General features: G+C 40.4%; 1 protein-coding gene and 1 pseudogene across 1 annotated transcript; both read left to right on the top strand.

Annotated features, from left to right (window-relative positions):
• Gm18193 (predicted gene, 18193) lies at positions 3,158-3,900 on the top strand (annotated as a pseudogene).
• Zik1 (zinc finger protein interacting with K protein 1) lies at positions 6,532-14,689 on the top strand. Its single transcript, NM_009577.3, has 4 exons — positions 6,532-6,771; positions 7,385-7,423; positions 9,508-9,634; positions 10,905-14,689. The coding sequence occupies exons 2-4, from the start codon at positions 7,391-7,393 to the stop codon at positions 12,134-12,136; spliced, it is 1,392 nt and encodes a 463-aa protein (NP_033603.2). The 5' UTR covers positions 6,532-6,771; positions 7,385-7,390; the 3' UTR covers positions 12,137-14,689.
• The last annotated feature ends 3,169 nt before the right edge of the window (positions 14,690-17,858 follow it).

Genomic DNA, 17,858 nt, shown 5'->3' with positions numbered 1-17,858 from the left:
CTAGTCATCCAGAAAGCAATGTTCAAAATTTTTGTGCTAGGGTGTAATTTGAGTAACAATTAGGAAGGGGAATCTTTGTAGTTTAAGTAGTCATATTAGTCCACTTTGGGAGGAATGTAGTGTAGCACTGTTGGGTTATGTTCAGGTGCCTGATGGCCACTTTGGTAATCTGAGACAGAAGTGGCCTTGGTGAGGGCAAGTTGCCAGAATTCCAGGAGATAAAATCAATGTGAAGTGCTAGGAGTAAAGCTAAGATTAATGTTTATGCAGGATGCTTTAGATCTAGTAGAATTTGGTGGTCATCTTAGTGTGTTTGAGGAATTCAGTTACACCATACACTTAAGGGCATAGCATCTTAATCTAGTAGAGTCAGTGGACCTGATGTAGAAGGACTCTCTGGGGGGCCATTGAATGTAGTCAGGAGAAGAGGAAGGCAATGACTGAAGAAGGTAGGTCAGGTTCATGAAAGCTGAAGAAAGTGATGATATTTGAAATCTGCAGGTTTCCCTGAGTGACTGAAGTTGAAATGTGGGACAGTCAGGCAGTGTACAGTGGTTTCTGTATGGTTTGTGTGCCCAGCCCCAACCCCATAGCTTCATGTATGGGAATATAATACTCACTGTCAGTTATTAATAGGTAGAAATCTTTCTGGCTGTGGTGTTTAGAGAATCTTGGGGGGTGATTAGGATAAAATCAACTCATTATTGTTGACCTCCTCCCCCATGGCTGAATCACAGTGATGGTACACATATGTTCTGCTTTCTTCCTGTCTCCTGTATGCTGCTTTCCTGGCTGAGAACCCTGTAGTAAGGGTCCTCACCAAAGAGACCTTGAGCCTTCTGAATGTACTGAATACTGTTGACTGAGGCATAAGTTGCATCTCCACACTTTATGATACTGACCTAACATTCCCTGGCAGCCCCTTCCCACGCATCTGTTCCCTCTGCCTTACATCAGCACACCATGCCCTCATGTTCAGAGATGTGAGTCATGAGACTCTTTTTTTTTTTTTTTAATCTTGTTTTAAAATGAACCTATGGGATTCTAACTGTGGAGGTGATTGAGAAATAATAGCACAGAGAGTTTAGTGACACTGATATAAGATATGGGTGGTCCTGTGAGAAGTACCTAGTGATTGGGAGGCAAGAGCAAGAGATGAGGGAAAGCACTAAGTTACAACCACCACTAAAAATGCTCCATAAAAACCAGAACATGGTAAACAGTTTAGGATTGATCAATTTAAATAATCACAGCAGGTTTGTGGGCCAATTGGCCTCACTTGTCTGTTATCTGAACTCAGGGTGATTAGGGAAAGGAATATTACATCTTGAAGTGTCCAAGAGACAGAAAATAATGGCATGGAGTATTGGCTCTTGGCTGATTCCGCTACATATAAATCCTATGTATGTATTATTATACATAAGTACACTGTAGCTGTCTTCAGAAGCACCAGAACAGGATGTTAGATCTCATTACGGATGGTTGTGAGCCACCATGTGGTTGCTGGAATTTGAACTCAGGGCCTTTGGAAGAACAGTCAGTGCTCTTACCCACTGAGCCATCTCCCCATCCCCCAGTGATACCTTTTGTCATCTTTGAAGAATTGCCTTGCCTAGAAGCAGAGTAGCCTTTCCCAGGCCAGCAGTATTTAAAAAAAAGAAAATCCAAGTCACTAGTCTTGTTGTGTTGCTCAGGCTAAGCCTGAAAACCTTAGCTAAAACAGTTCTCTTGCCTCAGTCTCCAAGATAGGTAGGGTAGCAGACACATACCATCATGCCTTGCTTTTAGGCAAGTTTCAGTAAATACCTAAAAGGCAACCCATTGTTATATTGCTCATTGGTACTTGGCTTGAGATATGTAAAGCCCCAGGATGGTGGCTCTCATTCTTCTTAACGCTGTGACCCTTTAAAATAGTTTTTCATGCTGTACAAACCCCCCAACTATAAAATTACAAGTGTAATTTTTGTACTTTTAAGAATTGTAGTGGAAATATCTGATAAGCAGGATATCTGATATTTGACCACTAAAGTGGTCACAACCTACAGGTTGAGGACTGCTGTACTGGGGTGATTCCTGACCCCAAGAAAAAAAATAAAAAATGAAAAAAATTACATTATCTATATGACTGTGGGTATTGCTTAGTTTTAAAATATTTGGCCAGCATGCATGAAGTTGTGTGTTTGGTCACTAATATTACATACACTGGGCAAGCTGGTAAACATCTGTTGTGGAAGGAGTCATCGTAATCCATGACTATATGCAGTGTTTGAGGTTAGCAAGGGATATATGAGAACTTAGGAAAGTAAAACATGAAGTGATAAAATATATAAGTAGATAACTTTATGAAAATATTTTTGATGATTAATACCACTTTACAATAGTAAATACTTGTTTCATAATAATTTCTCTGTTTTCAGAGATTATGGAAAGTTACTTTTTTTGCAGCGGGGGTGGGGGGATTGAGATATGGATTCTCTGTATATCCCTGGCTGTCCTGGAACTCACTCTGTAGACCAGGCTGGTCTTGAACTCAGATATCTGCCTGCCTCTACCTCCCAAGTGCTGGGATTAAAGGCATGTACCACCACGCCTGGCTTAGGAAAGCTACCTTTTGATCAATTTTCTGTAGAAGTATTGTCACTGGTCAAGACTCCAAAAGCAAGTCCAGCTAAGCAGCTCTCTAACCTGTGTGACATTTAGGTGCCAGTCTTGAAAGATATTTTTGCACCTGGTCAATCAACTTGTGCAGAAATCATATTTGATCAGTACATATTCAAACCTTCCTTAGGACTGGAGCTCAGAAAACACCTTGAAAAGACTCAGGTGCATCCTCACAGGTGAAGAACTATAGAATCCGCATTTCACCAAAGCACTTTCCTTCTGCAGAAGTTGGACATTAGAAGCTGCATTAGACAGTATCCTTCCAAAGACCATTCCCACTTGTAAGCAACTGAACCTAATCACTGAATGTGGAGAGCACTTTCAAACTAAAGTAAGAAATTCTAAGCAGGTTGTACTCAGAGAAGCTTCCAGCCATAAACACATTCAGGATAACCACCCAAGAGCCAATGCTGAAAAAAGACATTCTGAGTCTAGCAAATGAGGGAAAGTCCACTTTCCTAATGACTCTCGTACCCATCCACACATAGTCCATCTAGTCCATCGTAGAGAAAGGTCTTACAATTGCAACGAATGTGGAAAATCTTTCAGCTAAACCTCCCACCGAAATAACCATCTCAGAATTCACGCAGGTGGAAGGCCTTATGGGTTTGGAGAATATGGGAAATCATTTACCCAAAGAGATACCCTCATTAAACATTACAGAGTTCACATGGGAGGAAAACCCTATGTGTGTGAGGAATGTGGAAAATCTTTTTAGGCACATTTCCAACCTTACTGAACACTGCAGAATCCACACTGGAGAAAGACCTTTTGAGTGTGATGAGTGTGGGATGTTCTTTACATAGAGCTGTAGTCTGTTTGAAAATAGGACGATTCACTATGGAGCAAGGCCTTATGTGTGTTATGAGAATGGGAAATCCTCTAGCCAAAGAGGCACTCCCAACAAATAGCAGAAACCTCACCATGCAGAAAAGCCTTATGTGTGGCGATTGTGGGGAAGCATTCATTTACAAATCTAAGCTTGTTCAACACCAGAGATCTCACACTGGGGAGAAGCCATTTGAGTGCAAAGAATGTGGGACTTTTTTTTTCTTTTTTCAAGAAACCAATGGTCTTATGCAACACCAGAAACTTCACACTGAATTAAATCCTGATAAGTGTGCCCAGTGTGGTAAGTCTTCTATCCAAAAGTTTCATCTCTTTCAACACCAGGTAGTTTACACTGGAGAAAAGACATATCACTGTGGCAAATGCGGGAAATAATTCCCTCTACAGTCTACACTCTTTCCCCACTGAAAAATCTCATGCCATGGAGCTGCTTCATGAAAATAACATGCAGAATAGCTTCAGTCCAAGGTCTGAAGTCTAACTTGTGGAAGTTTATACTGTGCTCAAGAAGATGTAGCCCCTCAGAGAATGTTCTGTTTTGTATTTGCTATTGTTGTTGTTTTTTCAGTACTAACTTTTATAATGGAATTACTTGCCTGAAGTTGAGCCTTATATTTTCAAACATCCAGGGCTTTTGTATTCCTTATGAGTTGAGGCATGGGTGCTGCTTACATGAATTGCTCTATACATGCTGATGTGATTTGGTCCCTTATCAGAGTTATACTCATGCCACTTTCTCTGGTAGAAACCATCTTCCTCTATCAGCTTGTTCATTGTGCTTTGCTCATCTCAGCATGCTTAGGAAGGTCAAAAATCTGAATGATCCCTGGAGGAAATCCTGAGCAGATGCTTAAGCAGAGATGTTTTCTTTTCTGACTAATTGAAACATATATGTCATGTTTTTTAATCAGGAGGAATCAGTACTCAGTCTGCTTGAGCTTTCAAGCAATGCCTTTTCCTTCTTTTTAAAAATTGTTCTCACACTGACATTGTGGTTAAGTTTTCCAGTCTACCATTTACAAGCTGGTGACTACCAACAATTAGTCTATCCGCTAGTAAATGTTTCACTGTTGAGTCTACCTGTAGTCATTGGGATTATCTTTACAATTCTCAGTGGGAGAAGACAAAATTGACCTGTGCATAGATGACTAGCTTTTGTAGGGGAAATCACTTTCTCTTTTAGGTACAGGAGAGCTGAAAATAGGTTTCATTTCTTCCTTCATCTAGTTTGTTTTTCTACCTAAGGCTTAGGCTCTGTGTAGGGCTTTGTCGCCTTCATATCTTCATTTTGTTGAAACCAGAGGTCACTGAAGAGAATTTGTTTTTCTCCACTTCTAATGACAACATAAACTGTTTAGCTCTTACACACATCCAGGTAATGGCTGGCACTGTATAGGGGAAGTTTCCTCCTGCCATAGGAGGAGATATGTATCCTCACGTCTATTGATTTATATGGCGTTCCTCAGCTTGTTAAGAGCCAGGGTGATCCATAATAGGAAATAAAATATGTGTGATTAAACAAGAAGGGCAAGGGCTTTACAGCAAAACAAATGGTTTTTGCCTTTTGGAAAAATTCATAAGTTTAGTGACTCTGCCTTCATTTCTTTCTACAGTCTCCTTAAAATGTGTAATAATGTATGTATAGCTTTGTTGCATAACTGTTAACTGTGAGATTGAAACATTCCATTCTTAAGTAGGCAGTTGAGACAATGCAAAATAGCTTCAGAAAGTGCCCCCCCCCAAAAATGAGATTTTCAAGGCACATTTTTCCTTAATAAACCAAGCTGCAAAGAAGACTGCGTCCAGACCAGTTAGTTTCCTAGAAGTAGTAGAAAGCTCAGCTAGCCACTTGGAAATTTAGACAACTGAGTATCATTGAAAAGACACTCCAACCTGTTCAATTGACTTTCACTGTTGGTATTTGTTGATATTTTAGTTTGACTCATGCTCTGTAACCATGCTAGCCCAGAACTAATAATTCTCTTCCCTCTGGCATCCTTTGTAGGAATTGCATGGTGTACATCAGCATGAGTTACAACTTTAGCTATCTCTGGTCCTGAGATTGATGGATGCCAAATATACAAATACAGACAAACACAAAACTTTTCATATGCTAGGAGTTTAAGATTTGCTTGAACTCTGTTTAACTTTGTCTTTTTTGTAGTTGTGTACAAGAGTTACATTTAGTTTATGGCCAGTTGGTGGCTGCTGCTCTCTACCTCTATAAGCGGCGCCCTCAGGAGAGGGCGAGTTGCAGAACTTGCTGGCCTCACACAGATCCTGATTTCTTTTTTTTCCTGGAGAGGCAATTTCTGCTTTTTATTGATATTCAGGCTAGTCAGCCAACTTTCTAGCTACCGGACAGATCTAGTTGAAGCTTAAGGAGCTGTGTGTGTTCTCTTAGGGCAACACTGAAGAAGAGGCAAATCAAGTGCCATAGGAGTGGTATTAGAATACAAAGGGAGGGGGTATTTAAGCAGACAACAGGGAAATGTAGGAGTCACTATGGATTTAAATTCGACTCCCTGCAAGTGGCTTCCAACAGTGGACTAGGAGGCCAAGTGCCCTGAGCTAGTTCAAGAGGCTAGGCATGGGCTCTCCATCGGATGTCTGCCCAGCATTTGGGTACACATGGAGAAATCCCGCAGTTCCCCCGGAGTTTGAGTTCATCTATACAACCACAGCCTCTTTTGACCTCCAGTCTAGCATCCTTGTATTCTGTTTGCCCCCAAGTTGGAAAACACTGGGGTGGGTGGCCCCAGACTATGGCCGAGGACTTCAGAAAAGAAGACAGATGAAAAGGGTTGTTTGCTAGCGTACATGGCGCTTCCCAGCACACATCCCTTTTGGCCTTTGTTCCAGGTGATGAAGTTGCACAGCTTCCCCACCCACAGACGCATATCTGAAGGAACTACGTTACCCAGAATGCACTATCCACAGAGAGAGGAGCATGAGCCAATGAGAATTTAGGATAGTACCATCTTCGGGTTTGGCTGGAGGAATGGGGCGGGATTTCCGGCTGCGCTCTGTGGCGCTCATTTTAGCGGTTTTTGGGTCCCTCCTTCCAGATCGTGTGCAAGACCCCTTTGTCCAGAGGTGTACGGATCGAAGAATCTCAAAGGAGCGGTTCTAAGGGCGTAATATTCATCGCAGCCCCGGCACTGACAGTGGCAGTATTGTCCAGGTCCCTCGTCCCCGTTTCCCCGTTGTCTGCGCTCGCTTACTTGGATGGCTGTGCCCACGCTCATGCACCAGGCTTAGGTAAGTGGTGCGACATTTGTGGCTCCCTTGTCCTCGCCACTTATCTTGCAGAGTCGGAATTAGGGAGTCCCCTTAAGTCGCTACTCCCCAGATCCCTGTATTAGTAGGAGTACGTGATTCGGCTTTTCTATTTGCAAAGCTACAATGAGGAGGCGGAGTGGTACAGCCAGGGCCATAGTGTGTGTAATTTCTTGGAGCGACGCTGAAGTGTGGACTATTTAGGCCCGTAATAATGAGATGAAGTGTTGTACCATTTTCCCCATGACAGGAATTCGTGTTATGGAAAAACTACACAGACTTGAGTGTGGGTTTTAGGGTTTCCAAAAAGCTGCTGCTCGTGATGAGAGTATGTATGTATATATGTATGTATATTCTCATCTCAGCTAGTTCTTGGACCACCCTAGGGTTTTCCAACCTGGGAGTTGTGTGGAGATATATTATAGGCCAGTTGAGTCATTGTTCAAGGGTCCATAAGTAAGCACAAGCACTGAGGATTTAGGATCAGATGTAACGAGGGCATCCCTATGTCACTTTGCTCCGGGTTGGGAGAGGGTATAGGAAAACCTAAAGCTTTGGGTCCCTGCCATCATTCATAACATCTCTCATCTCACAGGTGTCCATGACTGCAGAAATGGATATGGCCCTCATGCAGGTGAGGAGAATATGTCCTAGGCTGTCACTGAGATATTTGTCTTGAGTCAAAGGGGCCTTAACAAATTGAAGATTGGAGTAGTTCCTTTTGGTAACAAACAATAGAATGTGATCTGTAAGGTTGACGCAGGCATTGATTGGCATGTGTAAATGTTTGGAGATGAGGCTCATGTGGTTCATAGAACCCCAAGTGTTTTCTTCTGAGGGAAGTGAAAGCAGCAGGGCAGGATTCAGATCTGGAATGAATCTCAGCGTTCTGCTTTAGAGTGATGAGAGTAATTCAACATTTAGGGAAAGGAAAGGGAAGAGGAGGGAGGTGATCTAATCTTAGTCACATAAGCCTCCATGTTTCTGTGGCATGGAGAACCCAGTTATTGTGAGGAAGTCAATAAGACCATGGGGGAAGCTGCCATAATAGTTTGGGAAAGTGTTAGCAGTGATTACACCAGGGTGAAGATGGAGGAAGTGGCAGGAGTCTAGATTAGTTTTGAAATTGGAGCTGCTTAGAGTCTCAGATTTTAAAGAAGGGAAGATACTATTTATACAGGCTGTAGGACAGTGGTTCTCAACCTTCCTAATGCTGCCATCCTTTAGTTCCTCATGTTGGGGTGACCCTCAATCATAAAATTATTTTCATTGCTACCTCATAACTATACTTTTGCTACCTTTATGAACTGGAACATAAATACCTGTGTTTTCCTTTGGTCCTAGGCATCCCCGTGAAAGGGTCTTTAACCCCAAATGAGTCACAGCCCACAGGTTGAGAACCACTGCTTTAGGACTTTAAAATCTAGAAGGATGGATACTCCATCAAATGTAATATAAAGTTGGTAATCAGGTTCGTTTCCATTTAGAATATTTTTTAATTGTTTTTGGCTACTTCTAAGGTCTTTCACAATCAATGAAGGAAGATATCATGTGGTAGGTGGCTTTATAGGCCTTGAATTTGAGAGGAAGTTTAAGATAGATATATCTAAAAAAAGTGCTGGTCAGTGTTTAGCAAAAAAAATGTAAGTGTGCATTGATTGTAAGTAGGGGTAGTTCTGTTTCTCGTAACAGTAATATATTAGCTACTCAGGAACGGTGGAACAATGATTGAGTTTTGGACATCTGGGTAGAAGTGATAGCCATTAGAAACACAGTTATGCGAGAAGAAGCCATTGATGGACATGAGCAAGAGGATGATCAAAGTTCTAAGGCTTATGGCAATAAGGTAGACACAGAGGCAGCAATACTAAGTAGAAGGTGTCTGGTGGCTAGAACTAAATATTTTTGTTTCTTCAAATTTAACTTGTTGAATCCTAATCTCTGTGGCCTTTAAGAAATAATTAATTTAGGTGGGATTAGTGAGTGCCCTTGAAACAAGGTGCCCCAAAACTAGTTAATGCTCCTTCCACCATATGAGCATATCAAAGGAAATCAGTGCTTTATCACTGTTGAGGGGATGTTGAAAATCAGCCGAAGTAGAAGACAAGGGTGTGGCAGACTGCAGGTGATTCTGGGTAGCTAAGATTGAAGCAAAGAACAATTGGTCTTTGGAGCAGGATCCTGGACTGCTTGTAACAGTTGGTACCATTGGAGGTTTAGAGAATTACTTGATCCTCTTTTATATTTGCCTACTGCTCTCTGAATGTTGTATGCTAAATCTGTAGGGAAGATAGTGATACAGCTAAGATATGGAGAAGGGGTTTAAAGGTAGGTCTGAGGGTAAGACTGAGAATGTAGTCTAAGGAGGGATCATGATCTTTAAGAGTTCGACCCTTAACATTGAGGATAAAGGGGTGAAGGGTGAACTCATCTAATTGTATCTAAGAGGGACCATCAGGAAGACCCCTGAGAAATTGTCTGCCAAGAACAGATGCAGCCTTATATACCAGTTTAGGTAGTATTAGTTTATTTGCTGGTGGTGCTATGACAACAATACTGGAACAATTGGAATATAATTGTTACCAGAGGTAGTGGGACTGGATATTGCTTGAGGTAGGAATATGGGGAAGAGGGAGAAGATGAGATGGATGAGTAAATTGGTATTCTTGGCAACATGGGGAGAAGTTGACTATGGAATAAACTGTCCCTATTATGCAGGGCTGTGTGACCTTTCAAGATGTGGCCATTTGCTTCTCCCATGAAGAATGGAGACTTCTTGATGAGACTCAGAGGCTCCTGTACCTCAGTGTTATGCTGCAGAACTTTGCACTCATAAACTCCCAGGGTAAGGCTCTCACATGGTCCTAGTATCCTGAAACCCCCTGTCCTCTTTTTCCCTAGGCTGACTTATCTTTCCATACTAGACTTTGAGACCTATTAATATCTGCATATTCTCGGTATATATGTTATGTGTGATAGCGCTGAACTGTGTCTACTACCTCAAGTAAATCTCTCTCTGTGTAACCTAATACTTTCTTCCCGCTTTATGGAAGTTGGGTATCTTGTGGTCATCCTAATTAATGGGTGTCATCTTGCTTGTCTTGCCACTAGCTCTGTCTACAATCATGACACTTGGCATGACAAGTGCTTAGCAGTGACCAGCTTGCTTTTTTATGACTGCATATGGCATGGCTGCAGTTTTGGAATCATGTATTTTTTTCTTGCTAGACATTGATTTTGGATATTTTAAAACTAGTGTTTTCTTTCCTGGGATCTATAGCAATCTTTTGTGAGATACCCTTGTTAACCACTTCTTATGTCTTTTCTTTCTTGTGAACCTTTGTCATGATGTCACATGTAGTGACAGCATTTCATTAGGTCACATGTAATGATATCAAGCTCGGGATCTGGTTCTTCTGAAAAGCAGCCATAGCTTTATAGGAGGCCTGGATGTGATAAGTGCCATCTAGAGGAAGGCAAAACATCCAGGCTACCTTCCAAAACATCCTGTGTCCACCAATTTAGGTGCAAGTACTACCAGCCAAGCCTCATTTTCATATTATCTTCACCAGACATGGTAGTGTTCTGCCTTCTAACTTTATCTATGATCTCTGTCACCTGGGTATCCCCTTCTCCATGCGGCTCATATTCTTCTGTGCTATACTGTTCCTCTGTGGTTCCTTTGTGGTTCCTAGAACTACCTCAGACACAATTCTGAGCACATGCTATACATTTTTGATTGGAGTTCTGAGGCTTGCATGTAACCTATTTTCTGTAAAGCTTACATTTAGCAACAGCAAATGACATCCTGCTTCACTCTGTCATAAATTTTATGGATTTGGAAGCTAACCATGATGAATGTATGAATATTGTGTTCTAGTATCATATGGCCATTGGTAAAAGAGTTATAGATTATGCCCTTGTGGTTCATTTGGTGGCCTTTATTCTGTGAGGCCTTCCCAGTTCTGTTCTCTTTAGAGACCCGATGTTTCCATGCAGATCCTTCCTACCCATCCATTTGTCTTTGGGGGAAACATTCTGTGGAGTGTTCGTATGCTTGGGCTTCCTCCTCTGAACATAGTCAACATTGCATTTCATCAGTAATTCTCTTTCAGGTTGTGGGCATAAAACAGAAGATGAAGAGCGAAGGGTTTCTACACGAGCGTCAAAGGGTTTGAGATCCGAGACCACACCGAAAACTAACCTCTGTGAAAAGTGTGTCCCGATTCTGCAAGACATTTTGTGCCTGCCTGGTCTACCTGGGCAGAAACATAGTACAGAGGCAAGTTCAAAAGTTGATCAGCACCAAGACCATAATAGTACAGGAAAACCCTTGGAGAAGAATGCTGACAGGTCTTCATACCTGTTCTACCTGTCAGCAAAGTCCTTCCCCAGTTGGGATGTTGAAAAAGACCTCCCAGATATACTGAGCCTTCTGAAGTCTCAGGTCTGTCCCAAAACTAAGAAGTACAGAAAAAGCACTGAGGGTAGGAAAGAAACAAGTCATGAAAGTGACAAGTCAGAAGAGTGTCAGAGCCTTTCCAGTCAAAAGCAAACACTTGCTCACCACCCAAAAACCTCCAATGGAAAGAAACTTTATGAGTGCAGCAAATGTGGAAAGACCTTCCGTGGCAAATACTCCCTTGATCAACATCAGAGAGTCCACACCGGAGAGAGGCCTTGGGAGTGTAGAGATTGTGGGAAATTCTTTAGCCAGACCTCCCACCTGAATGATCACCGTAGAATACACACTGGAGAGAGGCCTTATGAGTGCAGTGAATGTGGGAAATTATTTAGACAGAACTCCAGTCTTGTTGATCACCAGAAAACTCATACTGGAGCAAGACCATATGAGTGTAGCCAGTGTGGGAAGTCCTTTAGTCAAAAAGCTACACTTGTTAAACACAAGAGAGTTCACACTGGAGAAAGGCCTTACAAGTGTAGTGAGTGTGGGAATTCCTTTAGTCAAAGTGCCATTCTTAACCAACACCGGAGAATTCACACTGGAGTAAAGCCTTATGAATGTAGAGAATGTGGGAAATCTTTTAGCCAAAAAGCTACCCTTATTAAACACCAGCGAGTTCACACTGGAGAAAGGCCTTACAAGTGTAGTGAGTGTGGGAAATCTTTCAGTCAAAGCTCCATCCTTATTCAACACCGGAGAATTCATACAGGAGCAAGGCCCTATGAGTGTAGCCAGTGTGGAAAGTCCTTTAGCCAAAAGTCCGGTCTCATTCAGCATCAGGTAGTTCACACTGGAGAAAGGCCATATGAATGTGACACATGTGGGAATTCTTTTAGTCAGTGCTCTAGCCTCATTCATCACCAAAAATGTCATAACGCTTAAGAAACCTCATGAAAGCAGCAAATGTGGATAAGCCTTCAGCTGAAGGCCTAACATCATTTAGCTCCTCCAAATCCGTACTTGAGAAAAAGCCTTAGATTTATAGGGAATGCCCTCTTTTTGGTTTTGCTTTTGTTTTTTGTTTTTTAAAGTACTATGACACTAGAACCTTTGCAGAGGATCCAACTACAATGTAAGGTTGATCTTCCAGTATCCAGGAATCAGATTCCTCAGGAATTCAGGCACAAGTAGGTTCAGCAACTGCTTTGCCCATCCTGAACTGGCCAAGACCTTTGCCATTTTTGTACCAGTGTTTGTGGTAGAAGCTATCAGTCGTTCTCTACCACATGACCAGTGTGCAATGATTACACCATCATGGTAAGGAAAGGCAAACTGCAGATTGCCTGGAAGAATTCTTCAATGGAGGATTTATGGAAAATTGGTCCCCCAGTTTTAACTGATTAAAATGTGGATATGACTAAGATTTCACCAAGAAGATCAAATTTATTGTCTGCTAAAGATGTCTAGAATTTGCTTCCCTGCTTCTTTTAAAAAGTAGCTTTTAATCTGTGTCACATGACAGTTAGGTGAATGTTTCCAGCCTTCTGATTATCAGTTGGTCACTGCCTTCTCCCCGTTGCTCTGATTTGTACACTGATAAATGCCTTATCCCTAAAGCTACCTTACTCTTAAGAGTGCAGTTTACTAAGTGGGAAGGCTGGTAAACAGACTGATCATTTTAGGAAAGAATGGAAAGCTTTTATAGAGGGTCTCAACTTGGTTTACCTCTGCACGGACAGCAAAATAAAGAAAGCAAATTTGTATTGCTTCCCAGGCCAACAGCTGGGACTTCTTTATTATAGTTTATGAATAACTGAATAAGTATTCATGTACATGAAGATCTAGTTGAAAACTTTCTGTGATCATCTCAAGAAGATGTCTGTTATTTCCATAAGCTCCTTTACTTGTGGAAATGAAATGAATTGGCTCATTTCTTTTTCTCAAAGGATGTCCTAAAAATGCCTATGATGCAGAGAGACAGCTCATAAAGCTGTATAAAGAGTGTGCCTGGATAGGAATTATTCCATAGGCACCAGCCAATAAGATGACCACTCATGAGGTGATCAGAGCTAGATGTGAATCATCATTGGCATACAAAAGATGGGTATAGTGGAGTCTTCAGCCAGCCAGATGGAATGTGACTCTTTTAAAAGTGCACACAATCTTTGTCTTTGGCTGAATTCACAGGACTTAAAGATCTTTGTATTTACAATAGCTGAGGTCATTGTCAAAAATGGTATGGTTTTGTGGGATAGTGGAGTTTAACTTGATCATTTACCTCCAGTCTTGTTATAGAGATAGGAAAATAAGGAAATGAAGATTCTTTAGTCTTAGAATGTAGCTGTTATAATTGCATTCCAGCTGCTGTGTTTGCAGTCTGGTATTCACAAATGTCTCTGCCATTTCCTGCATTAACAAAAGGCTGCCCTTATCTGTATATGAGGACAGAGTTCAATCAAAATGGGGGATACCAAGCCTTCTGGTTTGCAGAAATTAGGAGTTCTGAGCTTTGTACTTTGAGTCACTTTTTATAAAGTTTATCAATGTTTTAGTGAAATGCAGTCAACTCTGATTTATCCTTGAAAAAAATCTTAAAATCATCTTTGTGATGATGGACTTGTCTGTGACTTACCTCACCCTGTTAAGATCTCCCTTGTGTTCTCGGACTTGTAAGTGTTGAATAGCTTATATTTGGCTCTTAAGAGTGCAGTTTGTGAATGAAAACAAAAGGTTTTTTTTCCTTAGATACAGTGTCTTTTAGGAATACATAATTATTTTGAGATTCATCACTGCTGCTTTTTAATAACTTTATAGTGCTATACCATGTTTGGTTTTGTAACTATACAACAATTTATTGATCTTTTTTATTCATTCGGCTCTTGGTTGAATCCTTTCTTGAGCTGTTACATATTATGGATATGAGCATTTGATTCAATATGCTTACATTTTTAAATTCCTCTCGAGCCAGTAATTAAGTATATGTGAATGCTTCTATTTTTAAGAAAGTGTCAAACTGGTATAGATTGCTCTAGATCAGTGGTTCTCAACCTTTCTGATGCTGCAATTCTTTAATACAGTTCCTCATGCTGTGGTAACCCTCAACCATAGAATTATTTTTGTTGCTACTTCACAACTGTAATTTTGCTGCTGGTATGAATTGTAAATATTTGTGTTTTCCTATGGTCTTAGGTGACACCTGTGAAAGGGTCATTTGACTCCCAAAAGGGTCACGACCCATTGAGAACAACTGATGTAGACAGTGTATGAACATTCTTGCTAGTACTTGTGTGGTTAATGAGTTTGCTTTGAGCCATTTGAATAGCTGTATAATAACACACTGTATAGTCTTAATTGCTTTTTTCGTGTTTCATGATACTGAATATTTTTGTGTGTTTACTTGCCAAGTGTATTTTTTAAAACTTGTTTTTTTGCCTATTTTCAAGTGAAAATTCATGTTACTGTCCTTTTCATTAATAAATAGATGTACACTAACAATATGTATTAAGACTTCATTTATTCCTTGAAGTTTTTGATAGGTAAGTCCTTGGTTAATGGGGGGAGGTGTTTTTAAGTACTGGAACTTTATTTTAACAGGTTTTCTCTTCTCTTCACAGTATTGACAGTCATAGGAACTGCCTGCTCTAACATAGTCTGCTTTGTTAGCATATTCCCTGTCTTTAAGTCTAGCCTTTTCATATGAAGTAAATACTGGTTTTAAAATTTATTAATTGCATTCCCACTGTTGGCCAATTCCAAACTGTTAAAATGATATTCACAAACACTGAGTCGGGAAGGGAATGCAATAGTGTGCTTGGTTTATCTTTATTATATTGATGTAGTCATGACAAATACCCTGAAGAACATGAATATGTAAGTAAAGCATTAGAAGGTGACAACTTTTGATTATCATCCTTGCTTTTTAAAGATAATTTAATTGAGGTGTAAGTATCTTACCAAAATTTTATATGCATGTTCATAGCTTCCATTTTAATATACATGCTTAAAAACAAGATTCCTGATTGCTTGCTTTTTTAATCTATCCCTCTGAATGTAAAATGGGCATAAGGATATATTTAAACTTTTCAATGGATATTTTCATGTATGCAAATGGTAAAGATTATATGAGGAGGCCTTATGAATCCTTACAAATGATTTGTAATTTTATATATATATATATGCCCCTATAGAATCAGTACAGACTGAGTCTACTGTCTACAAGTTGAAGCCAGGTGGTGGTGGTGCATGCCTTTTATTTCTAGCACTTGGAAAGCAGCAGCAGGTGCATCTCTGTGAGTGCAGCAAAGCTAGCCTGGTCTACATAATTTCAGGACAGCCATAGTGAGACCCTGTCTCAATACAAAATGAGTGAGTGAATGTTGAATGATCTGCAGCCTGATGTCCTCAAGTCATTGCAGATGCAAGAAAAAAAAAGTTACTTAGTTAAGAGGAATGAAGCTTGTATGGTAGCTTCACCTTCTGGGTTTTGCTCATCTAAACCCCTAATGAGCTGTGACATTAATGTTCAGGGGAAGTTTTCCTCCTTTATTTTCCCGATCTGATGCCAATGACCTTTAGAAATACTCTCATAAATCTTCCCAGCAAGGCCAGTGAGATGCCTCAGTGGCTAAAGCTGCTTGCCATCTAAATCACAACCTAAGTTCACCCCCTGAGGACTACATGGTGGAAGGTAAAAAAAAAAAAAAAAAAAAAAAAAAAAAGATTTCTTCAAGTTAGACACACACACACACCACATACTACATAAATGTTAAAAAACCTTTCCCAGAAGTGTGCTTTATCAATTTTCTAGGTATTTTTCAACCCATTTAACATAACTAAGATTAATCATGGCATTAATAAAGGATTGATGCACTCTATACAGAAAGGCTTACTACAGTAGCATTCTACAGTGCATCTGGGTTTTTTCTAGTTAATAGTGTACATTTAAACATCTTTTCCATACTGCAATTCACTACCATACCACTGTTTGGAAACAAAAGTGTAAGGGTTGTATTGTAAAGTCATAAATGGAGTATGAATATGTGTTCTGTAATAGTTTTAGAGCAGTCCAACCCAGACACAAACCTAGTGCATGGCAGTTACATAGTTGACACTACTTGACAGAGCATGAATATATATGTATCACACAACCAAATCAAATATGATAGACATATATGACAGGTATATGGTATCAAATATGATGTCATAGACAAATGTGATAGACATTCATATGTAAAATAGCACATGAAAAGTGGACTACAGATCTTTAAGACACAATGGTCAGACATTGATAACTACCAGCTTTCTAAGATTTTACCTGTATGTAAACTGAAGAGAGTCACATATGCTTCTTTTATTTGTTTGTTTGTTTGTTTAATATTTTTATTAGGTATTTTCCTCATTTACATTTCCAATGCTATCCCAAAAGTCCCCCCTACCCTCCCCCCACTCCCCTACCCACCCACTCCCACTTTTTGGCCCTGGCATTCCCCTGTACTGGGGCATATAAAGTTTGCAAGTCCAATGGGCCTCTTTCCAGTGATGGCCAACTAGGCCATCTTTTGATACATATGCAGCTAGAGTCAAGAGCTCCGGGGTACTGGTTAGTTCATAATGTTGTTCCACCATAGTGAATACCAGGTGTCTTATAAACCCACCAAAAGTGTACTTGTGCTAACAGTTGCTAACCATGTCACTCTTATAACCTCCTGCTGTCCCCACAATATTGTTTTTGTGTCTCTGTCAAATGCAGTAACTATGCTTGATTCTTTCCTTAAGCCAAACCTAGTATCATTTCGGTCTGAACTTTTTTTTTTTTTTAAGATTTTTGAAGGTCAGAGGCATTGGATCCCTTGCAAGCTGGAGTTAGATAGTTATGAACTGAGTGAGTTCGGAGAAGAGGATTCACATCCTCACTCCATGATGTATGCGTTCTTAGCTTCTGACCCACCTCTCCAACCCACAATTTGTGTTACTCATTTGTAGTGAGAATTTTGGATCATTTAAAAACTCCGGTGAATGTTTTTACTTTAATCCCAGATGCGGCATATGGGGCTGATTCAGTTTGTCTTCAGCCATTAACTATGATTGTCTCTTGATCTAGGAGGGGCATGATTTTTGCCAGCTTCAGATAATTTAATTATTGTGACTCTGGAGGGGGAATGAATGCTAGACTCTTGCCAGGGGCCAAACTTGCTTGAAAGAAGGAAGAGGCTGCTGCTCCCGATTCTGGTCCTGGTTGCTGTTGTTATGGTTTGACCAGAAGTTGGAGATACCTTGAAGACGAAGATTGGGCTTTTCCCCCAAGGAACCTAAGAACCCAAATTTGCAGGAAGTATTGTATTTGTTGGCTGAAACTCTAACATTGTTTTGCTTCTACCTAGTATTGTGGGGTTGGAAGGGATTAGGGTAGAATTAAGGATTGGGAGGGAGGGAGAACTGTAAGAACCCAATAAAATAGCTCCCAGACACACCAACAGTCAACCCCTTCCCCCATATAACTATGATTGGCCCTCCTCTTTTTTCTTTTAAGCCATACATCAAGTATAAGTTCTTTGGGAGAACTATGACAGTATAGAATAACAAAAGAGTTCTTGCTAGTGAAAGCCTTTGTGAATTCAGTAAATGCAGTAGATTCTTTAGATAAAAGTCCCACTTCAATAGACTC

Source organism: Mus musculus, chromosome 7 (assembly GCF_000001635.26).
Source record: "Mus musculus strain C57BL/6J chromosome 7, GRCm38.p6 C57BL/6J".
Lineage (NCBI taxonomy): Eukaryota > Metazoa > Chordata > Mammalia > Rodentia > Muridae > Mus > Mus musculus.
This window is presented reverse-complemented; position numbering and strand designations above follow the sequence as displayed.